Source organism: Malaclemys terrapin, chromosome 24 (assembly GCF_027887155.1).
Source record: "Malaclemys terrapin pileata isolate rMalTer1 chromosome 24, rMalTer1.hap1, whole genome shotgun sequence".
Lineage (NCBI taxonomy): Eukaryota > Metazoa > Chordata > Testudines > Emydidae > Malaclemys > Malaclemys terrapin.
In genome coordinates this window covers 11,255,181-11,279,981 of record NC_071528.1, presented here as the reverse complement: position 1 = coordinate 11,279,981, position 24,801 = coordinate 11,255,181, and the positions used below count along the sequence as shown (strand labels likewise).

Sequence of the window (24,801 nt, the reverse complement as noted above, 5' to 3'; positions counted from 1 at the left end):
CCAGGCCTAATATAGCCCCTCTGGAAGCTCCCTAAACCCTCTTCTGGTTCAAAAGCTCTGTCGCGTGGCGGTTCTGGGGCCCGGGCACCTGGAAGGCTGGTGGTCCCCCAGCTGCATCGCCACACTCAGTCTGCTCTTTCAGAGGACAAAGGCCACTGAGCCCAGTCCCAATCATTGCAGGCGACCCCTTCCTATAATCCGTTCAAAAACATATCAAGCTCCACTTTTAAACTAGTCAGGTTGTTTGCCCCCACCACCCTATTGGGAGGCTAGGCCAGAGCCTCCCTCCTCTGATGGTTGGAAATCTTCTTCACACACACAGCAGGGCAGGAGTAGAGCTCAGATTCTCTTTTTCCAACAGACATTCCTCCTCCCTCCCCGCTTGCAGTAAAGGAGAGAATCTCCACTTAGCCCTTAGCAGTCTAGGGCACATGACTTGCAGTTGGACAGTTCCAATCCCACCCAGTAGGCAGCTGGTGCTGCGGGATCTGGGCCCCAGAAGCGAGAGGGGAGGGTCTGGTTACGGTTGGTGGTTTGATGCTCCGAGTTCTTTTCTGTGCCACGGTAAGTGGTGTCATTGTGAATCGTTGGCAAATCCAGCGGGTGAAAAGCGTGTGGGCGTCAAGGCTGCCCATGTTTGTGTGCCAGAGTGTCTCGGGAACTGCTCTGGACCTGGATCAGGGCTGTGAGAACGGGACTCTCAGCTTCACTTCAAAAGGAGCTGTGAGGAGGGAGCCCTGTAATGCAAATGGAGGGGCCTGCAATAATCATACAGACGCGCTCTGGCTGGCTGGTGCGCCCCTGCCCACTACAGCGTAGAATCAGAACTGCCTACCTGTGTTTCATAGGCTCTACACTGCTACAGCTGAGGGAGATTTTCTGGTTGCTCAGGTGGAGGGCTGTCTTTTGCAGGAGGGGGCTTTGGAGTGTGATCGGTGGGGTCACTGGTATGTTCTCAGTGGTTGGGGCACACAGTGTAGTCACAGCCGTGCACTCAAGGCATGGCAATGAACTTCTACCACATCATACAGCGATGAAACCGTTCAACGCTCATCTGTTTTCTTAACCGGAAAAATAACAAAACAGCAACCACTCTGCTAAGCCCGAGTGTGGGTCTGTTTCGATGCCCTGGGTGGCTCTCACCCATTTCCTAGCGGCCAGGCACAAAGACCCCCATCGCCGTTGGCCTCTTTGGGGGTATTATCGGCAGAGTAGCCAGTGTGTGATCATAACAGTTACCTCCTTTTGCCGTAGACCCCAAAGCACTTTACAAAGGCCAGTCCCATTATCCCCATTTCACAGATGGGGGAAGTAAGCCACCGAGAGGGAAAGCAGCTTGTCCAAGCTCAGCTAGCAGCAGAGTCAGGAATAGAAGCCAGATCTCCTGAGTCCCAATCTGCTGCTCTACCCACTAGGCCACGCTACCAATGGGTCAGTGAAACTGAGCTCCCCCCTTACACGAGAGTCGGGAGGGTCCCTCCAGGTCAGGACTGAAGCAGGCAGGCTGTGTTTTGTGGGGGGAAGTTTGCCCTGGGTTTGGCACCCTTTCTCAGTCACACTGTCTATTAGGGTTCCATGTATAAAGGACTATGAAACGATCAATGGCTGTTACAAGCATGTGCCAGTCATGCGTATTCTAGATAGTGATAAGCCCATCTGCAGAAGGTGTTAAAGATGGTTCTAAACTGTGCTTGTCAGTAACCTACTGGACTCTATAACAATCTATAACAGTTGATTAACCGTTTATGAAAGCTGCTATTAACCCTCCATTAACTATTTATCAAGGTACTCGTCCTATAAAGCGTGACTTATTCCTCCAGCAGATGCACATGAGAAAGTGACCAATAAATAAATAAAGCGGTTTCCTTCCTCCCCCTCTCAGTGCAGAGAGGTCACCTCTGCCGCTTGGATGGATCAATCTCCACAACACGCGATACCCACAGCAGGCACAAGGACAGCAGCCGGATTGTTGGGGTAATCGGTACTGTGGCTGGCTGAGTTGACCCTGACGGCTTTATAATACCCATTGTATGGCTGGTGCATGAGACGTGATCTCCTGCTGCTTTATACACACTGCACCCCTTACAAACCCAGATGATCATGTCATGGTTTAGATTCCCCCTCTTTAAAATGGGGACCTCTCACAGGAATGTTGGGAGACTAAATTCATTAAAAGGGTCAAGTCTTGAGTTTTTGACTCAGGCAAACTACAATTGACTTCCACGTAGGCTAAGAATTAGTAACTGGTCATCTGTTGATCTTCTAGAGTCACCATCAAGCCAGCTGTAGAAACAGAAAAGCCGGGCTATTGCTACATTCATGTTCCATCTGCCCGTGGTCCCATTTACCAATGAACCAGCGGAGATTAGCCCAGCCCTCACTGCTGAGAAATGATTTCAGCTGAACTGGGCAGCGGTGATGCCTTCACTCACAACAGGAAACCCTCCTGCACAACAGGAAGCCTTCACTATCATGCCCACACAACTGTGCGCATTTCAAAACATCTCATGTTTACTCTCTTGCAGAATCCTGGGCTGCTGGACGGAGGTGCCAGCTCTGACTTCTGTTCCATTGGCTGGACACGGGGACGGCCCCTATCCTGTCTTTGTGCTTTCTCTAGCTCTGGGCTATGCTCTTCCTCAGGGCTTGCCGATTCCTCAGAAGATGCCTGCTCCAGGGCTAAGCCGTTCAGTAGATCCCTCTCTCCCTCCTCTCCTAACTGACATCCCCGAGGCCAGGGTTAGCCTGCTGTACAGCGTGGACTTGTGTCTGCAGCTGGCAGCCAGGCAGAACATCAACCTCATCCTGCAGCACTACGATTACATGGGGAAGCTGGGCAGACGGCGGCCCCAGGAGGACAAGATGGGCCTCCTCAAGGTGGCCTTCATCGCCATTAGCTGCCTCATTGTGGTGGAGAACCTGCTGGTGCTGATAGCCATCGTGAGGAGCCTGCATGCCCGCCGGTGGGTCTACTCCTGCATCGCCAGCATCACGGTGAGCGACCTGCTGGCCGGGGTGGCCTATATCTGCAACATCTGCCTGTCGGGCAGCCGGACCTTCCAGCTGACACCTGAGCTGTGGTTCCTCCGGGAGGGCGTCCTCTTCATCGCCCTGGCCGCCTCCACCTTCAGCCTGCTGGTGACGGCCATCGAGCGCTACAGCACCATGGTGAGGTCCATTGCCGAGAACGAGGCCAGCAAGACCTTACGCCTGCGCAGTCTCATCGTCTCCTGCTGGGCCTTGGCCATCCTCATTGGGATGCTGCCTCTGCTGGGCTGGAACTGCCTGTGTGACTTCCCCAGCTGCTCCACCCTCCTGCCCCTCTACTCCAAGAACTACGTCCTCTTCTGCGTGGCCATGTTCAGTATGATCCTGGTGGGCATCATCGGCCTCTACGCCTCTATCTACCGCCTGGTCCGGGCCAGCTCCCAGCAGGCCGTCACCCGCCACAGCCGCAATAGGTCCCTGCGGCTGCTCAAGACCGTCCTGATGATACTGGGGGCCTTCATTCTCTACTGGAGCCCGCTGTTCAGCTTGCTGCTCCTCGACGTCTTCTGCGAGTCCCAGACCTGCAAGCCCCTGCAGGGCATGGACTGGGCCCTGGCCCTGGCATTGCTCAACTCAGCCATCAACCCCCTCATCTACTCCTTCCGCAGCCTGGAGGTGCGCCGGGCCGTGCTGTGCTTCGTCTGCTGCTGCTGCATCCGCCTCGGGCTCCATGGGCCCGGGGACTGCTTGCTCATGGCCGACATCAACTCGGGATCCTCGACCGAGAGCTCCCTGCGGACTCGCGAGAGCCTCCGCCGGACTCGCGACAGCTTCCGCCGCTCCGTGGTGCTCAACGCCCGGGCCCGGCCTAGGGAGCCTCTCTCCAGCAACTCCAGCATGATGAGTGACCTTGCCAGTAACTGAGGGGATGGCGGCCGGCTCCAGGAGGGGGCCTGCCCATGGGGACTTGCCCTCGTGCCCGGGACTGGGTGTCAGGAGTAAGGTCTGGCAACTGCTCCCGCTCGGGCTCCTGATAGCCTCATGGGAACAGGTGGGCTGGGTCAGCTAGCCCGCCTGATGGACCGCCCCACCTGATTGGCTGAAGAAGCCAGCAGGCTTGCTCTTAAGCCCAGAAGCAGCAGCAGAAATTATTTGCGACGGCTTCAGCCCTGCCCTCCCTCCCTCCAGATAGCCTGGTTCTGACCCTCTGAGACGTTATGAGTGTAATATAATATTTCATTGGAAGGTGACAGGGCCAGAAAGAGTTAATTAACTCACAGACTGACCTGCCCCATGGGTGAATCTTAAGGACTGGTTAGGAAGATATGTAAATGAATAGAGCTTTGAAATGCAAGTCTGCATTGTTAGAGATCTCAAGGTTTCAGAGTAGCAGCCGTGTTAGTCTGTATCCGCAAAAAGAAGAACAGGAGTACTTGTGGCACCTTAGAGATGCAAAAGAATTAATGGACACAAATCTGACATCAGGAATCAAAATACTCAAAAACCAGTGGGAGAACACTTTAACCTGTCTGGTCATTCAGTGACAGACCTGCGGGTGGCTATATTACAACAGAAAAACTTCAAAAACAGACTCCAACGAGAGACTGCTGAGCTAGAATTGATATGCAAACTAGACACAATCAACTCCGGTTTGAATAAGGACTGGGAATGGCTGAGCCATTACAAACATTGAATCTATCTCCCCTTGTAAGTATTCTCACACTTCTTATCAAACTGTCTGTACTGGGCTAGCTTGATTATCACTTCAAAAGTTTTTTTTCTCTTAATTAATTGGCCTCTCAGAGTTGGTAAGACAACTCCCACCTGTTTATGCTCTCTGTATGTGTGTATATATATATCTCCTCAATATATGTTCCATTCTATATGCATCCGAAGAAGTGGGCTGTAGTCCACGAAAGCTTATGCTCTAATAAATTTGTTAGTCTCTAAGGTGCCACAAGTACTCCTGTTGTTCTTTTTTTTAGAGATCTCAAGGGTAGATGTTTGCTCAGGTCTTGTGATGTAAGCAAACAAGTCTTGTCTATTGCTATAAAGTCAATTCAAAGATCAAGACAGGAATATTAACATTTGTGATGATACTTGAGTGAAATAGTATAATTATCTCTATGTCTCTTTGAAGGTTGTGGTAACCTGTATCAGAACTGTTTAATGGATAAATTACCCTGTGCTAATTGCCAGGATGTTTGGAAGAAGGAGAATTAGGCCTATTGTTTTCTCAGGCCGAAAGGCTGCTGGAAATGTATAAGAACCCTGGGACATGATCCTTCTTCATCTCAGATCTGCTTTGGGTTTCAAGAGGGGGAAACCTTAAGCCACAAGGATTGAGATCCCCAGTCACTGACTGGAGCCACCCTGAATATGGACATTGGACTATAACCTATGGAGTATATCTAAAAGGCCTTTTGGCAACTACAAGCTCACCTCTGCTATGTATCTGAACCTCAAGAATTGAATTCAAGTCTGTCTGTATATTAATCTTTTAACCAACCCTCTCTCTTTTCTTTTTTAATAAATGTTAGTTTAGTTAATAAGAATTGGCTATAGTATGTATTCTGGGTAAGATCTAGGTTATAATTGGACCTGGGTATGTGGCTGATTTTTTGGGATTGGAAGAACCTTTTCTTTTATATGATGAGATAAGATTTTCAGTAATTATCATCATATCTGACGTGTGTGTCTGGATGGAGGCCTGAGGCGGGGTACTTTAAGGGAACTGCGTTGTTTGGACTTCTAAGTAACCAGTGAGGTACTATAGAAGCTGTTTTGTGCTGGCTTGGTAAATCTAAGTATTGGAATAACCACCAGCATTTGGGGTTTGGCTGCCCCGTTTTGTTTGCAGTTCACCCTGATTGAGCGACCTCAGCTGGCTCCCACGGGCAGCACTGTCACACCCTCCTCTCCAATTCCCGACTTCTGACTTTAGTTTCGATCCTGGGCTCTGACTCCAGCTGTGGCCCTTGGTTCTGGCCTCTGGCCCCAGTTGCTCTAACCACTAGGCAAGGCTGATCATGTATATCCTGGTCCCTGACACTGGGCACTTGCTTTGAGAAGCGGGTGGGGGAGGCATAAAAGAGAGGACTGCAGAGAACTAGATGTCGGTGGATCCGGTGCCGGAAGTCGTATGACACCCCTAAGACTTGGGTTCAGCACAGCCTAAGGCTGAGCAGGGCAGTGAGCTCAGGGCAGCTGTATGGGACTGAGACAAAGTCATTCCTCGTCCAATGTGTGTGCCAGCAAGTACCAGCTGGGCTATTGTTTCAGTGTGTCTGGGGGGTGCGTGGAGTTATGGGCTGGACGCTGCGTCTGGGGTAGGCCTGTGTGACTTGAGACACGGCTCTGAGGGCTGTTCTCAAGAGACTCCAGCTGGGAGTCTAGCGAAAGAGGAGCAGGGATTTTGTAAGTCCACTTCTTCTGCAATAAACCTTTTGTACAAGAAAGTCACTCGTTTGGCAACACCTCCTTCCCTTCTCCTCCCATACTGAGAATTGATGGTAGGGTATCCATTTAAAATACAATCCACGAGGAAAGTATCAGAGGGGTAGCCGTGTTAGTCTGGATCTGGCATGGGTCTGACGAAGTGGGTATTCACCCATGAATGCTTAGGCTCCAATACATCTGTTAGTCTTAAAGGTGCCACAGGCCTCTCTGTTGCTTGTTCCATGAGGAAAGTGTTTCAACTACAACTCCCAGCAGCCCCCGGGGCTAGGCCTCCGCCCCCATCCGGGCCCCTCCCCCTGGCAGGACTCCATCTCCCGTGAGCGCTTGCGGGCGAGGCCCCCTCAGCCGGGCTGTCCGCGCGGTGCCTGCAGGCTGCGGCGGGGGGCCGGCCGGGTGTGAGGGAGCCGGGGCGATGCTGGAAGAGGCGGGCGAGGTGCTGGAGTCGGTGCTGAAGGCCTCGTGCCTGCCGCTCAGCTTCCTGCTCTTCGTGCCGGCCGTGCTGCTGCTGCTGGGGCCGCCGCCCGCCGCCGAGGCCGCCCACGAGTTCACGGTCTATCGCATGCAGCAGTACGAGCTGGGCGGGCAGCCCTACGGTGAGTGCCCGGCCCGGCCCGGCCTGGCGTCCCCGCCCCCTCCCGGCTCCCCCCTCCGCCCCCTCCCGCTCCCCCCGGGCCCGGCTCCCTCCTCCCCCCCGGGCCCGGGGCAGCCCTACGGTGAGTGCCCGGCCCGGCTTCCCCGCCCCCTCCCCGTTCCCCCCGGGCCCGGCTCCCTCCGCCCCGGCCCCAGCCCGGCTTCCCCTTCCCCCCGGGGCAGCCCTACGGTGAGTGAGCGCCCGGCTTCCCCCCTCCCGGCTCCCCCCGGGCCCGGCCCGGCTTCCCCGCCCCCCCATCCCCGCCCCGCTCCCCTCGGGCCCGGCTCCCTCCTCCCCCCCTGGGCAGCCCTACGGTGAGTGCCCGGCCCGGCGTCCCCGCCCCCTCCCGCTCCCCCCGGGCCCGGCCCGGCTTCCCCATCCCCGCCCCGCTCCCCCCGGGCCCGGCCCGGCCTCCCCGCCCCCTCCCGCTCCCCCCGGGCCCGGCCCGGCCTCCCCGCCCCCTCCCGCTCCCCCCTCCCCGGCCCGGCTCCCCCCGGGGCAGCCCTACGTTGAGTGAGCGCCGGGCCCGGCCCGACCTGGCTTCCCCCCGCCCCCTCCCGCTCCCCCCCGGCCCGGCCTGGCTTCCCCGCCCCCTCCCCGTTCCCCCAGGGCCCGGCTCCCTCCGCCCCGGCCCCAGCCTGGCTTCCCCTTCCCCCCGGGGCAGCCCTACGGTGAGTGAGCGCCCGGCCCGGCCTGGCTTCCCCGCCCCTTCCCCGGGCCCGGCCCGGCTTGGCTACCCCCGCTTCCCCGCCCCCCTGGGCCCGGCCCGGCCTGGCCTCCCCGTCCCCGCACACCGCCCCGGGGCAGCCCTACAGTGAGTGAGCGCCCGGCCTGGCTTCCCCGCCCCCTCCTTTACCCCCCCAGGGCCCAGCTTCCTTCCTCTCCCCCCCCCCCCGCCTGGCCTGGCCTGGCTCTGCCCCGATCTGTCTATCCTAGGCCTGCCCTGCTGCCCACCTGACCTGTCACCGCGGTATCGGCCTTGGCACATCCTGCCAGGTCTCCTCCCATGGCAGCCTTGCTTCACCCTCACCTGGGGCTCAGCCACTTTGTCCCTTGACTGCTTCAGCCTAATGAAACGAACAAGTGCCACTGGGCATAGAGGGCTCTGTCAGCGAACGGGGCAGTACTTCAAGCACCAGCTTCTGGACACGGCTTTGCGCCCCACTGGCTGTGGCCCGTACAGGAAGCCCCTTGTTTGGCAATATCCTCTCCAGTGAGAACTGTGTGGGGGCTTCTCTCTTCCCTGCTTCCACCCCCCACAGGCTTTAATAGCTGTCATAAATCAGCTGATGTCCTGTCTGTGCTGCTAACTTCATTTAGCTGAGGAACCCAGCTTAGATTTAGCATCTGGCTTCCAATGCAGTTTTTTACTTTTCACCCAGATTTACAGCTGCTTTAACAGAAGCCAGGAGAAGGGTTAAGGGCATCTCCAGAGGTCACCGAGCAAGTGAGCGCAGGCTGCTTGGCCGCAACTGAAGTTTCCTGTAATGCTGCACCAGCGTGCCTCTTGCACAACACTTCAATGTTGCAGATAGCTCAGTTCTATTATTACAAAGTTCTTCTCCCACTCCTAGGGCTAAATCCAGCCCTGGTCTGGCTTCAGTAGAGTTGCAGTCTCTTATGTTGGAGAATTTGGCACCTAAATTATTCTGTTCATATGCCTTTGACTTGTCCTCTCCTTTCTGTTCAGAGGTCAACTTTCCTCCTTCCTGAGCTATTCCGTTTTCACTTTTTTCCTTCCTCCTGACATATGTCTCACTGCTCCCTGGTCTGAAAGTTCTAGTCCCTTCTCCAATCTATTCCCCAGTCCTTTCTTCACATTACATTTCCCTCATCTTTCTCTTAGTCCTGATGTTCTTGAACTTTACGTTCTTATTGGTTGCTCAACATCTTGTCTTGCGTCAGAAATATAATATCCATCATGAATTTCTTAAATGTTATAACCTTTTCCCTTCTCAAATGCTGATTAACGTGGAACCAAGTATGGTTTCTAAGGGCTCTGTTCCTAGTGATCTTCTTCCAAATTAGGGTTTCTATTCTGCTCCTGTGTGGCTCTTACAATTTTTTGTCATTGTGGTCTAAAGCTTCAGCCATTTGTTGACATCCAGAAATACTTAGGTATCCCTGATCCAGCCCCAGATTCATGTCATAGAACTTTGGGGATTGAATCTCTAGATATTTCTGAAATTCCATAAGATTAAACAGCACTAAAGGTGAAACAGTGTTTGCTAGATCTGTGTGCCTTGTAAATTCTACCCCTAGTTGGATTTTGGCCTATGGGATATATGAATGGACCGGATCCTTGTGATTATTTTTGAACTAGAGTTTAATCATTGCCAATGTTCAAACCTCCATTCTTGAGAACTTCATTAGGTCATAGCTGTGCTCTCTCATGGAGATACTGAGCTAGATCTCTTCAGACTGCAATAAGTCTTCGCTGGCAGGTTTAATAGGAGGCACTGTGCACAAATTTCAGTTGGCTTTGACTTCAGCTGTAAGAATATTAAATCCAAGCAAGTGTTCACAACAGCTCTCTCTGATTCCAAGTTCTCGGACTCTTAGAAAAGCAGTATATTGATTTTTAAGATGCTTGCGATTAACTTTTAATGCTGTTTCTTTTTCTGGTTAGCTAAGTGAATTGTGTATTCTCTTTATCCCTTGCAAAATGCTTTGGGTAGCTAATGTTCCCATTCTGTGTGTGTTCTGAGGCCAGATGTCCTTTGGGGCAAAAGCTTTTTGTTGTTCCAAACTCTCAAATTTCTTTCCAATGAGATCAACTAGGTTTTTTTAAAAAGATTGAGCCTGAAGCAGGTTAAGAACAGAGTTTGATTTGCTTCTAATTCTATTAAAATAGAGTCCTTCAGATTATAAATAATTATATACATATTTCATGTGTCTCTGAGAAATTACAAAAAGTAGCTCTTTCTTGTAGTATCAAAGAAAACAATGTTGAGCTCATGCTGCAGCAACATCTAACTGAGATCCATGCTGGGAATAGAATATACTAGTTACAACCATGTAAACAGCCATTGCTCTTGGGATTGTTGCATGGTTTTCCTGATGAGTGTGGGCAGATTGGTTTGTCTGGGAGGTGTATTATAGATATAGGCCCCTCTGATCATGCAATCTGATCCACTGGTGTAGATCCCCGTGTCTGTGCAGGGGCAGAGGTCTGTACTAGTTGGACTCAAGCAGGGGTAACTAGAGAAAATTCTATAGCTTGTGTTATACGGAAGGCCAAACTAGATGATCCTTCTGACCATAAACTCTATGAATCTGATTGCGGGATCGAGGTTGCATTACACGCTACACTATGCATCTTCATGCAGTGGGGCATGAAATGCAGCTCTCAGGAAGAATAAAACCGTTCCCACTGCTCAGGGAAACTGTGGCGGAACTCTGCTAACAAAGACCATGTTTAAACGGTGTTGTGTAAAGGTGTAATGCAGTTCCCGGATGCGCTGCCATCACTGGGACATGAACAATTAAAAAAACCCCTGTGCTTACATTGTAGAGGTTTGGCCTTTCCTCTGTAGACAAGTAACCATGTAAGCAGGGCTAGGCCTGACCTTCACGATCCATGCAGGCAAGACTAATGTGAATTGGGGTACTGCCATGTTCAAGCATGTTGACTGACTTAAAAATACTGACATCATGCACCTTTTTGGCATGACTGATTTAAAAATACAGTCCCCCATCCTATAAGTATGGCGTAATTCTTTGTTTGTAGATGTATATATTTACATTTACCCATACTAAAACCCATTGTTTGCTTCCATCCAGTGTACCAAGTGATCTAGATAGCTTTGAATCAATGACGTGTCCTCTTCATTATTTACCACTTCTCCAATTTTTGTGTCATTTGTAAATTTGATCAGTGATGATTTCTTTTTCTTCCAGGCCACTGATAAAAATGTTAAATAGCATAGGGACAAGAAATGATCCCTGTTGGACCCCACTGGAAACACACCCACTTGATGGCGATATCCTGTTTACAATTAATTTTGAAACCTATCTGTTAGCCAGTTTTTAATCCAGTTAATGTGTGTCATGTTAATTTTATATCGTTCTAGTTTTTTAATCAAAATGTCATGTGGTACCAAGTCAAACGCCTTAGAGAAGTCTAGATATATTATATCAACACTGTTACCTTTATCAATCAAACTTGTAATCTCATCAAGAAAAGATATCAGGTCAGTTTGACAGGATCTGTTTTCCATAAACCTATGTTGATTTGCATTAATTATATTATCCTCCTTTAATTCTTCATTAATCCAGTCCTGTATTAGCCACTCTGTTATCTTTGTCAGGGATCAATGTCAGGCTGACAGGCCTATAATTTCCTGGGTCATCTTGTTTACCCTTTTAAAAAATCGGCACAACATGAGCTTTCTTCCAGTTTTCTTGAACTTCCCCAGTGCATCAAGACTTATTGAAAATCAACATTAATGCAAATTGCATCCAAAAGTTTTTAAAAAGCTGGCTGAGGAGCTCATGCAATTTATCTGGATCTGCTGATTTAAAAATGTTACTAGTGGAAGAACTCCTTTTTGTCCTTAGCTCTGCTGAACATAGATTTCTCCTTGTGTCCCTTTGCTTCCCTTATCAATTTGCCACAATTCCAAATTTCTGATTTTATATTCTGAATAAGTTATGCATGTATAGCCAACACCTTTTCATCTATTATCTCAGACTGCGCTGTCTGTTAGCATTTCCATTCAGCTTGATCCCTGTGCTCTCAGGGAAGCTATTCGCGAAGCCAGAGGATGCAGTTGCCTGAACAACCCGCTGCCCAGGTTTTCCCAGAAAGCACTGGTACTGACATAGGTGGTAGGTGCAGAGAAGCAAACAGATCTCGTATATCGTTGTGCTGTGTGGGTTTGAGTGTACTGTATCAGTAATAGTCAGATGAGCATGTCAGAATATGGTTCCACAAATGTGGTTGTAACCGGTATAGATGAGTGCACAGTGACTGTCTCTTAACGTGCCCATTGTGGGCTTAGGAACACAGGGGCAGATGATTAGTGTGTCCCACAGGGGAAAGGGAGAAAACTGAAGGTGTTCAAAAGGAATGGGGGAGGGAGAAAGGAATAACTTAAGTGATTACAAATACCTGTCTCTGCTGATGACTGTGGAGATAGTCAAGGCTGTTTAGCATGGAGAGTGTTCTGGGAACAGGATGCTAGTATTGACAAGACCATTGGCTAGATCTCATCCTCTTCTCCTTCCCTGCAGGCACCAGGAATGCAGTGTTAAACACAGAGGCCCGCACTGTAGAGGCGGACGTGTTGAGCCGCCGCTGCGTGATGATGCGGCTAGTGGATTTCTCGTATGAGCAGTACCAGAAGGCTCTCCGCCAGTCAGCTGGGGCCGTGGTGATCATCTTGCCCAAGGCCATGTCAGCGCTGCCGCAGGATGTTGTCAGGGTAAATATCGCTCCAGACAGAGAGATGCTGTTATTGGAGAAAGGGAGCAAAGATTCAGGTACAATATAGTGACTGAAACTCCCAGTTGTGGTTTGACGGGGTTTTTACTCTGTCAAGGTTAAGTTTAAAACTTTGACTTATGCCCCTCTGCTTTGGCCATTAGTATGCCTGCCTTCTTGCAAGTTCAATGGAGCCTAAGTGTGCCCCTCTCCTTCTAACTCCTCAGCAATTCATGGAGATAGAGCCAGAAATGCTGGCCATGGAAACCATTGTGCCGGTCTATTTTGCAGTAGAGGATGAAGAGCTGCTCTCCATCTATGAACAAACACAAGTTGCTTCTACATCACAAGGTTCAGCTTCAGCTGCTGAAGGTGAGTTGCTGCAAAAGGCGGGTTTGAAAGGAAGAAAATTAGCCATAATAATGTTCCTCAGTCAGGTGTCCCTAAGAATGGTAGGCAAAGGTTTCCACAAAATTCTGGAGATGCAACGTGATCTAGTGGCGACCCCAGGAGTCCTGCGTTTTGTTCCCAGCTCACCTAATGTGTCACTTGGACAGATCACTTAATCTTTCTTTGCCTCACTTTCCCTATCTGCAAATTGGAGATAATGATCTGTGGACGAAAAGGCTGTATAAGGGCCAAGTTATTATTTTACTTGGAGTGACATGATTTAGGAACGTAGTTCCATAGAAATCCTTATTTCGGTTTCATCTCATTTGCAACAGCCTAGGGGCCAAATTCAGTACAATTTGGTGGAAAGTTGTTTTTTCTAAGTGGCTATAGCAGGTTACTGTGAGTCCCAACTCTTTGGCCCTATTCCTGGCTGGGCCACTGATCACTCTGTCTCTGGGCAAGTAACTTAAACACTTAGTACCTCGTTTTACTCCACTGTAAATTGCTTTAATATTTACCTATCTGTCAAGAGCGTTAGGCTTAATTGTTTGTAATAGCTTTTGGATCCTGGGGTGAAAGTTGCTGTAGAAGTTAAGTATTGAGATTTTTGTACAGAATTAAATTGCTTTGTCACCAGATGTGGAAATGTAAACAGTGAGCCGGAGAAGTTATGGGCTTATTTGACAAAGCTAGGTTCTTTGTTCATCAGCCATCAAGGGAATTAAAGCGATAAGATTTCCCTCCCACACCTCCAGTGTCAGTATATTGAATTCTTTTTTTCTAGTTCTGCTGCACACGGCGACTGCCAACGGCTTCCAGATGGTTACGAGTGGGGCTCAGAGCAAAGCTGTCAGTGACTGGCTCATAACCAGCCTGGAGGTGAGTTCTAGATGGATCAGAACTGGGATCTAGGCTGGTAATGTTTATAGGAAAGCCCTTTCTGTATGGGGACTTCACTGAGTTGTGTGTTTCTAAAGACTGAAAGTTAAAGCCGCCTCAGAGGAAATCGGAGATTTTTCAGCCACATCATAGAGGCAGCTTTTCTACCTTTCTGGATTCAGAAGCCAGAAAGCTGGTTAATGGCTCAGTACTGGAAGTCAATGGGAGTATGATTCAGCACTGAGGCTGTTAGAAATGGACTAGGTGATGGTTAGGAGTGGTCTATTGTGCCCCTGTACTCCAAGCAATACAGTGATGCAGGAGGGGATGAGTCAACAGTGTGCCTTTGTTGCCAAGAAGGCTAACGGCATTTTGGGTTGTATAAGTAGGGGCATTGCCAGCAGATCAAGGGATGTCATCGTTCCCCTCTATTAGGCCTCATCTGGAGTACTGTGTCCAGTTTTGGGCCCCACACTACAAGAAGGATGTGGAAAAATTGGAAAGAGTCAAGCGGAGGGCAACAAAAATGATTAGGAGTCTGGAGCACATGACTTATGAGGAGAGGCTGAGGGAACTGGGATTGTTTAGTCTGCAGAAGACAAGAATGAGGGGGGATTTGGTAGCTGCTTTCAGCTACCTGAAAGGGGGTTCCAAAGAGGATGGGTCTAGACTGTTCTCAGTGGTGACAGATGACAGAACAAGGAGCAATGGTCTCAAGTTGCAGTGGGGGAGGTCTAGGTTGGATATTAGGAAACACTATTTCACTAGGAGGGTGGTGAAGCACTGGAATGGGTTCCCTAGGGAGGTGGTGGAATCTCCTTCCTTAGAGGTTTTTAAGGTCAGATTTGACAAAGCTCTGGCTGGGATGATTTAGTTGATGTTGGTCCTGCTTTGAGCAGGGGGTGGGACTAGATACCTCCTGAGGTCCCTTCAAACCCTGAGATTCTATGATTCTATGAGGGGGTGCTGGGTAATGCTCCTATATGTTCCATCCCTAGGGGAGGCTGACTGGTCTGGGAGGAGAGGACTTGCCCACCATTGTAATAGTTGCCCATTATGATTCTTTCGGAGTGGCCCCAGTAAGTATTATTTTTCTTGCAGCTCTGTTTCTGTTAATGGGTTACTTCCTGGGACCCATATCCCTGTCTCTTCTCCACCCTCTGGCTGTTGGGGCGGGAGGGAGGGAGTGTGCTTTCCGCAGGAGCCTGTGAGGTCAGTGTGTTGCAGCGGAAGCTGTTCTCTGTGGGGTGGGTGAGCACGGTCATGAAGCCTGGTCTTTACGTCTCCCGTTCTCTTCCTGCAGTGGCTGTCTCATGGTGCAGACTCCAACGGCAGTGGCATCTCTGGGCTACTGGAGCTAGCCAGGCTCTTTTCTCGACTCTACACCTACAAACGTACCCATGCTGGGTAAGAAGCTGCTCTCTCCATCGGAGAGCGTGGGCGGGAGTGGGCATGTGGAAGGGGTTTTGTCTGTAAGAGGAACTTGTGAACAATCCTGCAGCTGTGAAGTGTTCTACGTGCAAAGTCCCTTAGCACAGTGACAGGGCTGGCAGGGTGAAGCCAGGCTGCCTGTGTGCTTTTATCTCAAGCTCTGTTAGGAAATAAAACTAACATTTCATCTTTTTTCCAACACATCTGCTGTTCATGAATTATCATGCCCTTTCCTTTCTTCTCCTTGCAGTGGCTTATCAGTTTATGCTTTTTGCAAGGCAGAGGCTGCATCATCTAGTGGACTTGAGGGTAGGATAAGAGCCAGGAATTCTTGTGCTCTGATACCTGCTCTGCCACTGTCTTACTGTGTGGCCCGTGGCAAGCTCCTTAACTTATGTGTCTGGGTTTCCCCATCAGCAAAGTGAGGCTAGAGAGACAGAGCGATGGGGAGAGGGGATTAGTTAATGTCTGTAGAGTGCCTTGGAAATGTAAAGTACAGAAGTGCCAAATATTCAGTAAGAACTGTGTGTTCCAGCAGGCATTTCCTTGCCTTCTGTTCTGTTAGGATGTGGATTCGATCATATTCCTGTATAGATGTTGCAGTCAAGTGCATATGGTATATAAAGTAAAAACACTCATGATTTTACTCAGGGGTGCTTAACAGGATACAGCTCATAGTAATGAGCAAAAGTTAGTCTTTGGGCAACGTTCAACGTGGATTCCATGCCCTGTCCTTCTTTACTTCTCCTGATGCTGGGCGTGCTGCCACCACAGCCAAGTCAATTCTGCTAACTCTATTTTCCCTGTTTCTTGGTGGGCAGGTATAATCTGTTGTTCTTTGCATCTGGAGGCGGTAAATTTAACTATCAAGGAACCAAGAGGTGGTTGGAAGACAACTTGGATCACACAGGTGAGACAGACACCTAGGATGGGAGCAGAGTGTCCTGCAAGCTTAGCTGGGTGGAGCAACTTCAGCAGTGAAAGTATCCACTATTTGTGCTGTGATAAGTTAGGTTAGGGAGTGGGGTGGGCAAACTAACTTCAGAGGCTGTGATGCCATTTGCAGGCCAAAGATTAGATCGCTGTATGTGTTCTGTGCTCTCTGGAGAGAATGTGATTCTCTTGGGGCTGTATGGTTGAGGGAAATGCCAGGGACATGAGAAGTATGGACTAGGAAAATGGGCCTGCAGTGAACTCCTCCAGCAAATGTACATTGCAGAGAGAAACCATTATCTTCTGTGAGTATGCACAAAGGAATCTCAGACTAGCATGACTTGGGATTGGGAGATGGTTCTCTTCCTGACTGTCACTGACTTGCTGTGTGACATTGGATGGTTCAGTTTTCCCCCCCCTCTATAATCAAGATAATATTACTGATCTATTCCTACAGGATTATGAGGATTAATATTTGGGTAAGGCACTTTGAGATCCTCAGATGGAAGAGATCCATTATTGCCTATGTGCACGTTCTGTTTTGTTGAATGGGCTTTTAATATCAGCCGAATCCATACTGAACCACTCTAATAAGGTATATATTGTAAAGTGTTGTCCATGCTATTTGTATTGCAGCTGTTGTAAGAGGAGTATAGGGTGCATACCGGCCTCCTTACTCTGCAGCTGTAATACCTGACCATGCTGGGAGACCTCTTCTCCATATGTCCTGCACATGTGTCTAGCCCCGAAAGCGTGGAGTGGCGTTTCATGGGTTTGGCTGCATCTGTTTCAGATTCCAGTTTGCTGCAGGATAACGTGGCATTTGTTCTGTGCCTTGACACCCTGGGCAGAGGGAACAGTCTTCACCTCCACGTCTCAAAACCTCCAAAGGAGGGGACCCTGCAGCATGCTTTTCTAAGGGAGTTGGAGATGGTAATGAAAAGCATCAACTTCATTGGGCCTGTTGGGGAGGGTGGGCTGGGCATGTGCTGCGTGGATGGGCATTTGGGGGTGAATTGCTATGGGGAGCTCTTCTGCTTCTATAAAGGATAGAGGGTGTGAAATTAATGTGGCTAAAAGAGATGAAGGGAGGAAGTCCTGATATCATCCAAGCCCCATTTCTGGTGGCCTTGATTTGGTGCAAGGAGTTACCTATCATTCAGGAATCCAATGTGGAGCAGACTGCGTCCGTTCCCTTTCCTTAATACAATGGTTCCTTTTAGAGCTTCTTGCTTGTACAAAGTGACTAGCCAGCTCCTGCAGCAGATGGCTGCCTCGGCAGCTTGGTGACTGTAGAACGTTGCTTGAATATTGTAAGCCAGATTTCGAGGGTTGCTACGTATTTTCCAGGTGCATCTGCCTTACCCAGCCCGTCCTGAAGGACGTTGGCAGAAACATACCCCTGTTGGAATAGGCCGGAGGGAGGGAAGGTGTAACCATCTATAACACTAGAACTCCAGCCTGGGTTTTGAGAGGGATGGGGAATGTGTTCTGAAGTAATGGGATCTGTTCCGTGACCTCCGGGTCATCCTTTTCCTGGGCTGCTTGGCTTCTTCCACAGGTGGTCGCGAGCCAGTTTCCAGAAGTGAAATTCTCCATGGTGCACAAGAAGATTAACCTGGCTGAGGACATGCTGGCATGGGAGCATGAGCGCTTTGCGATCCGCCGCCTGCCTGCATTCACCATCTCCCACCTGGAGAGCCACCGGGAGGGCCTGCGCAACAGCATCATGGACTTGAGGTCAGTGGCTTTGAGGAGAGGGCGCAAGCAGAAGATCAGTTGTTGAATGGACATGTGGGCTAGAGGCACTTTGTAAGCATGATTGTTCCAGTGTCTTAACTTTCTCAAGTGGTGTTAGCACATCAGGAACACTGAGAAATCAAGACCAAGAGCTGGGAGTGTTGGGTCTATAACTGTGTCTTGATTGGGCACCCTCTGCTTCCTCCTTTATGGATGATGTTTCACCATAGTTGTATGCAGTGAAAAGAGCTTTCCCGAGAGGAAGCTCTTACTGTAGCCAGATTTACACCTCCCTTCTCTTGTAGGTCACGAGTTGACTCTAAGACTCTAACCCGTAACACCAGGATCGTTGCTGAGGCATTGACTCGGGTCATCTACAACCTCACTGAGAAGGTAAGACTGTCCCTCAGCATGCACCCGCTGCCCATTGGCCAGGACTTTTCAGTTCTAAACCACCATGCCTGCTTTCGTAACTGCATCCCTTTTCTCTCTTCACAGGGGGCACCTGCTGACCTGCAGATCTTCACAGAGCAGATGGTAAGGGAGCAGGGGGGCATAGACGTAGCCTGGTGGGGAGAGGGAGTGAAGTGCTCTGCAGACCTTTGATCAGCAGCATAAGTTTGTCTATCTCTCTCTGGTATCCTCTTTCTGCAGCAGATCCAGCAGGAGCAGCTGGAGTCCGTGATGGACTGGCTGACCAGTCAGCCCAGAGCGGCCCAGCTTGTAGATAAAGACAGCACCTTCCTCAACACCTTAGAATATTACATGAGCCGCTATCTGAAGGATGTCAAGCAGCATCATGTGAAGGCAGATAAACGGTAAGGGAGGCAGGTGAATGGGGAGAGGGAGAAAATTTGGTCTGCTCCTGACGTGCTTAAACTGACTTCCCCCTTCATTGCATTCCTGTCTCCTCCAAGAGTAGTCGCTTCTCAGGTGTTCTCCTCAGCGTGTGGGGTGACTGTACCCCCCCATTTCCTGCTGCACCTGTACAGTCTGGCCACATGTTCTTTACTCTCTAACAGGAAGTTCTGCCTTCTCTAAGGAACTCCCAGGAATTCCAGTGGGCATAATTAGAAGTCTTGTCTTCATCAGTGTGAAGAGGGAGGGTTTGTTTTTTCACTGTTCAGCCCCCTCCTTCTCCAGAAGTCCACCTTGTTAGATATGCTGTACCCGGTCTGAAGGCAGTGAGAGAGGAGCTGCCAGTCTCCTGGCACCAGGAGAGCATTGCCTGCTTTTAAACAAAGGCAGTCTCTCGTCCTGATTTAGCTGCTTGGGATGAAGATGCTTGTGAGCCAGTGAGGTGTCTCCAGGGCATCTGCTCTTTGAGACAGCTGAAAATTTGTGTGGAAATGGAGGGCGAAGAGTCTTGTTCTTGTGTGTAAGTAAACAGCATTCTGCAGCCCCCTGAGAATGGGGTTCGGCTTTCCAAGGTTCTCTCTCTGGTTGGGATGGGAGATGAGTACTAGTTTATCTGGGAAGCTGCTGAGAGCGGTAAACTGGCTTAAAGGGGTATGTGAAGCTGTCAAGCTTTGCCTGTCACTGGTTGGTTGGTTCTGTGGCGAGGAGGACAGGAGATGAGTGAGTTCTGGGGCTGTTTTTATTTCCTCTGGAACCAATGCCCAGAAATGTCGCACCATCTGAAGAGTTCGTTCTTTCCACAGGGACCCTGAGTTTGTTTTCTACGACCAGTTGAAGCAGGTGATGAACGCATACAGGTATGTTCTAAGGCAGGGTGGGGTATTTCGTCTAAGGCAGGGTTGGGTATTTCATCTTGCTCAGCTCCTTTGGTGACCTCACCCTTTTGTCGGTCCATTTCAGGGTCAAGCCAGCAATCTTTGACCTGCTCCTGGCTCTCTGTATAGTAGCCTACCTCGGAGTTGCCTATGTTGCAGTCCAGGTGAGAAAAAAGGAGTGATCCTTCTATTCATTCACTTCCTCTTTAAACTATAAGAGTGCATGAGCCAGGTATGCTTTAGTGGCCTTCAGATCAAACTCAGAGTGTGAGAGACAGTCTTCTCTGGATGAGAGAGGACCCCTGATTTTTGCGACCCATTAACTCTTCTGGTGCTGGTGTTTTCACTTCCATGGGTGTCTTCACGGTGTTATCAACCTCATAATTCAGCTCCCTTCTAGTTCTGGAGCATATTCCTGATGTGGGATTAATCTAGAGCAGCATCCTTCTCTTGGGGAGCAATGGGTTTCATTGGTGAGGGAAACGCATGCTGCATGTGTTACGAGACTAGCTTGAATTCTGAGCTCTAATAGCATGCATAGGCTTCAGGCAAAGGGCTTGTACACACTACCACTTAAGTTAGTATAACTTACATTGCTACGGGGTGTGAATAAGCCACCCCCCCGAGCGATGTAAGTTACACCTATCTAAGTCCCAGTGTGACCAGTGCTTCTGCTGACATAACTGCTGCCTCTCATGGAGGTGGTTTTATTATGCCGATGGGAGAGTTCTCTCCCCTTGGCATAGAGCGTCTTCGTCAGCTGTGCTACAGTGGTGCAGCTGCAGCACTTCTAATGTAGACCAGCCCTGAGACATCTGAGTTAAATCTGCCATGTCGTAGTAAGAGTTTACAGCCCATGATAGGTCAAGTCACACACTAAGGTGCATAACGTCGGCGCTCCAGAGGCCTGAATTCAGACGGCACAAAAGGTTCTACGATTTTGTGCAATTAATAAAAATCAAAATCTCTATTTTTTTTGAAACCTTAATTATTGCCTGAATAAAATCAGGAGACATCCCAAGCAATTCAGTACATATGAAATAAATAAGCACACGTTCAGGTGATAGTTTATATCACAAGCATGTTACATTCTAAGCTTGTTGGCCTGTCCGTAGGTTCAGGGTGCTATTACTTTTGACACGATAATGAGACTGTGACGGGTTCCCCCGGGGTGCCACCTGGAACTGGGGTGCCACTGGGGACCCACCAGCCTGGGCTCCCTTTACACTGTACTGCTGTGAACAGCCTGCACTGTCACCAGCACACATACAGGTAGGGACACACCCAGATGCAGATGCTGTGCTCAGCTCTGCATGGGAAGGCTCCAACTAAGGAGCTTCCCAGCTACTCAGGCATGCACCCCCCTCTGGAGTGTAAACCCAGAATGATACTGTGTTGTGCTGCACAGGGAACTGTACAGCGTAAGCTCATGAAATTCATCCCCTCCCGCAATGTGGAGCGGAATATACAACCACTTTCTGCCCCGAGTTATGACTCCCACACACTGGTTTTAGACAAAGCAAAAACAAGTTTATTAACTACAAAAGAGAGATTTTAAGTGATTATAAGGCAGGGGTAGGTAACCTATGGCACGCGTGCCGAAGGCGGCACGCAAGCTGATTTTCAGTGGCACTCACACTGCCTGGCCACCGGTCCGGGGGGGCTTTGCATTTTAATTTAATTTTAAATGAAGCTTCTTAAACATTTTAAAAACCTTATTTACTTTACATACAACAATAGTTTAGTTATATATTATAGACTTAGAGACCTTCTAAAAACTTCTTAAAATGTATTACTGGCATGCAAAACCTTAAATTAGAGTGAATAAATGAAGACTCGGAAAGGTTGCCGACCCGTTATAAGGCATAGCAAACACATCGAAGCAGATTACCTAGCAAATAAACAAAACATGCAAACTAAGCTTACTATACTACATAGAGCTGATATGAATAGCAAATGCTCACCCTAAGTGAGGATACAAGCAGGCTGCAGATTCTTAAGGGGCAGGCTGCACTTGTTCCCAGCTTGGAATCCCCAGGTGTTCCATTCACGGGTTGAAAATCCCTTTAGTGGGTTCAGCACTCCCCCTTCTCCCTCCTCTCCCCTCTTCCCCCCCCCCCCCCCCCCCAGTTCAGTCTTGGTTCTTCGGGTGTTTCCAAAAGTCTCTTTGGGTGAGGAGTCAGTGAAGAACCACGATGATGTCACTCCCCTGCCTTAAATACTTTTTTGCATATGGCGGGAACCCTTGGTTTCAAAGCTTGGTTCCCACGCCAGTCAGTGGAAAAACACTGATATCCCAAGATGGAGTCCAGCACCAGGTGACCTGATCACATGTCCCTGTAGTGTCACAGCAGCAGGGGCCTCAGGAAGGCTCCCAGGTGGGAGATAAGCTTCTTCTAAGGCCTATTGTTTTCGCTAATGGCCCTTCCCCAGCCAGGTTTTCAGAATGAAAGCATCTTGTCTAGTTGGGCATTCCCCCGGTGTAAACACATTTGTAATAGGGATACGTAGTCAATATTCCTAGCTTCAGATACAAATAAGATAGTCCTATTCAGCAAATCATAACCTTTCCAATGATATCTCACATGGCCTATCTTGCATAAAATACATCCTAACTATGCCATAATCATATAATATCACCATGAAGAATATGGGGTGAAGTGTCACCGAGACCATTGTGAGTCTGGCTCCTGATCTATGCTCAATGAAAGGGGGAAACTATGTTGGGTCAGTCTGTACCTAATCCTCTTGCTTCATAACAAGCCTTTTTTCTTTTGTCATTTCTTTTTTTAAGTTAGCTGCTTCAGGAAACGCCCACCTTTTGATGAATGTCTTTTGTATATTAACAATCATATTAAATAGAAAGAAAAGCACAAATACTGTTGTATAATTCAAATGGTCCTGTCCACCCATTTATTTCTTATTGGTTAGCTAGATTGATGATGGGTCATTTGGAGGCTGCTGCGAAGATTTGGGTTTGTAATCAAGTATTTGTTGAATATCTGCAGTGGCCGTTTAAAAGAAAATGGGAATCACATGGGTTTTTCAATGATTTCTAAAACGGCAAAAGATAAGCCCATGTTAAAGGATTAATGGTTGGCCTTAATCTGTGGTTTTACCTGTTGGTTTTGCAATCCCAAAATCATTACAAGCCAAATGTTACTATCAGTGGGCCAGATCATGTGCACTGAAGTCAGTGGGAGTTTTGCCATCTATTTCAATTGGAGCCGGAGCAGGTTCCACAAGTACTGATTGCAGATCAACAGCAAATTCTCCATGAAAATAGGAGTTCATAATGGTAATGCAGGCAGGCCCAGTGGGCGTTTCTGTAAGTAATTCATTGTTCTTTCCTTAGAACCCTGGTTTCATTGGCTGTACTGTAACAACTGAGCATTGTTTGCCAAGCCCTGAGCAGATCTATCCAGAAGGAGGCAGCGTTCTCCTTAGGGCAGGGATATGGGTGTGAACTCAGCCCTGAGGCAGATATTGCATTTATATGCTAGCACTGCCTCCAGCCTCCTAATGAGCTCCTCCTTCCCTGTGAGCAGAGAAGAACACACATTGCCTGTTTGCTAGCACTGACATGGACTCACTACTCTTTCCCCCCTCCCCTTTCTAGCACTTTGGTCTCCTTTACAAGACGGTACAGAGGTTATCCCTTAAATCCAAGCAGCAGTGAAGTGACAAATCACCAACCCATCGAGCAGCACTGAGCCACCGGTGAGCCCAGAAGGAGCTTCTGCCTTCCACTGGCTCCTGCCATTTCTCCCTCTCTCCTCTAACCCTCCTGGAGGAAAGCAGAGATTAACAGAACTTCCAACTCTTGTGCACCTTCTTTAGGTCTCCCCCCAACTTGCCCATTTTCCTTCATTTTGTGGCGAGGGAGATGTGCAGAGACTTGGTCAGTCCCTGCCGATTGTTTAAACACTGAATGGCTGATGTAAAGTTTCCGCCGAACAAGAGGTTTCTGTAAGTGTGAAGGTGCTGAACCTGGTTTCACAGACATGTGCCATACAACCAGCTTGGAGGCTGAATCCATGGGGCGAAGGGACGGACAGCTCTGCCCACCCAACTGGACTCAGAGCACTCGGTTTTTTTTTTTTTTTTTTTTTAAATGTGCACATGTAAATTAAAAGATAATTATTAGCACGTTTCATACTGCACCTCTTCCTTCAGCTCCCTCCCTGGCACCAGGAAGGGAGCGCTCAGCAAGCAGTGTCTTCAGCAAACCGCTTATTGCATTTTCTCTGGACAGTGCAATAACCGGTTCTCTCTTTGGAAGTGCACTGTAAACGATCTTGACTGTTAATCTGATTGGGAAATGGGAAAGGATCATTAACTGGCTGCCACAGTAGGATTCCTTCCATAGCATGTTTTTCTCCCTCAGCTGGAGGCTGCATTCCGCTATGCCCAGGTTCCTTTGAGGTTTATATCCATCAGTTTGATGCGGTCTCCACTCTGTGCTTAACTCTCACTCATGTGGGCGGGTGTGTTTCCCTTTTTTTTTTTTTTTTTTTTTTAAGGGGTTTCTAAGTTTATAGTTGCTGCAGGATCAGGTCTAAAGCCGTTCTGTATATTTAAACAGTTTGATGGTTATAGTAATAATATAAGCAGGAGTGACCTAGTTCCTGCCATGATCTCTGGTCCGTAATCCATTCGCTTCCATTCCTTTCTCTTTCCACTTGCAGTTGGGCAGATTTTAGTCCTGTTCACCTTCATCTCAGGGTCTTGTTTAGCATTTCTCCTCACTATTGTTTATAAAACACTGGTCCTAGCCTAATATTATTGGTAACGTGCCAAGACTCTGTTGTTGCTTCCTTTACATGCACCCTGTGGTATGTTTGGAGGGAGGTGGGATGTTAGTGATTTTTTTTTAAGAAGGTTTTATGAAAATGTCATTAAACGTTACTGTTTCCAGATTGTAGCTAAGAGCACGTGTTACAGCTGGAGGTCACTTGTTCTCCAATACTTTTGTTCTCAAGCAAGATCTTACTGCTTCTGTTTGCTAATACATTAGGTTGGGGAAATTACCCTGTTGCCCAAAACTACTGTTAATGCGTGTGCAGAGGCCTGGGAATTTTCCAGTCTAGACAGACAAATGCCAAAGTGTGATCTCTCTCAATTTTAAACCCCTCTGAATTTCACAGCCTAAGGTAAGTGGAACACTTTGTCTTGCAACCATTTTCTGA

General features: G+C 48.9%; 2 protein-coding genes across 3 annotated transcripts; both read left to right on the top strand.

Annotated features, from left to right (window-relative positions):
• The first annotated feature begins 1,913 nt into the window (after positions 1–1,913).
• Positions 1,914–3,912, top strand: LOC128828818 (sphingosine 1-phosphate receptor 4-like). Its single transcript, XM_054013782.1, has one exon. It carries the CDS (start codon positions 2,419–2,421, stop codon positions 3,910–3,912), a length of 1,494 nt encoding a protein of 497 aa, XP_053869757.1. The 5' UTR covers positions 1,914–2,418.
• Positions 3,913–6,781: 2,869 nt separating this feature from the next.
• On the top strand, positions 6,782–24,561 carry NCLN (nicalin). 2 transcript variants are annotated; one of them, XM_054013668.1, is made up of 15 exons: positions 6,782–7,040; positions 12,314–12,504; positions 12,731–12,875; positions 13,681–13,775; positions 14,774–14,854; positions 15,079–15,182; positions 16,028–16,116; positions 16,933–17,072; positions 17,701–17,879; positions 18,185–18,272; positions 18,378–18,416; positions 18,537–18,697; positions 19,541–19,594; positions 19,698–19,776; positions 23,232–24,561. In XM_054013668.1, the coding sequence occupies exons 1-15, from the start codon at positions 6,860–6,862 to the stop codon at positions 23,289–23,291; spliced, it is 1,686 nt and encodes a 561-aa protein (XP_053869643.1). In that variant the 5' UTR covers positions 6,782–6,859; the 3' UTR covers positions 23,292–24,561. The 2 variants fall into 2 exon arrangements, with proteins under 2 accessions (XP_053869643.1, XP_053869642.1); XM_054013667.1 differs by having other exon boundaries at positions 18,534–18,697.
• The last annotated feature ends 240 nt before the right edge of the window (positions 24,562–24,801 follow it).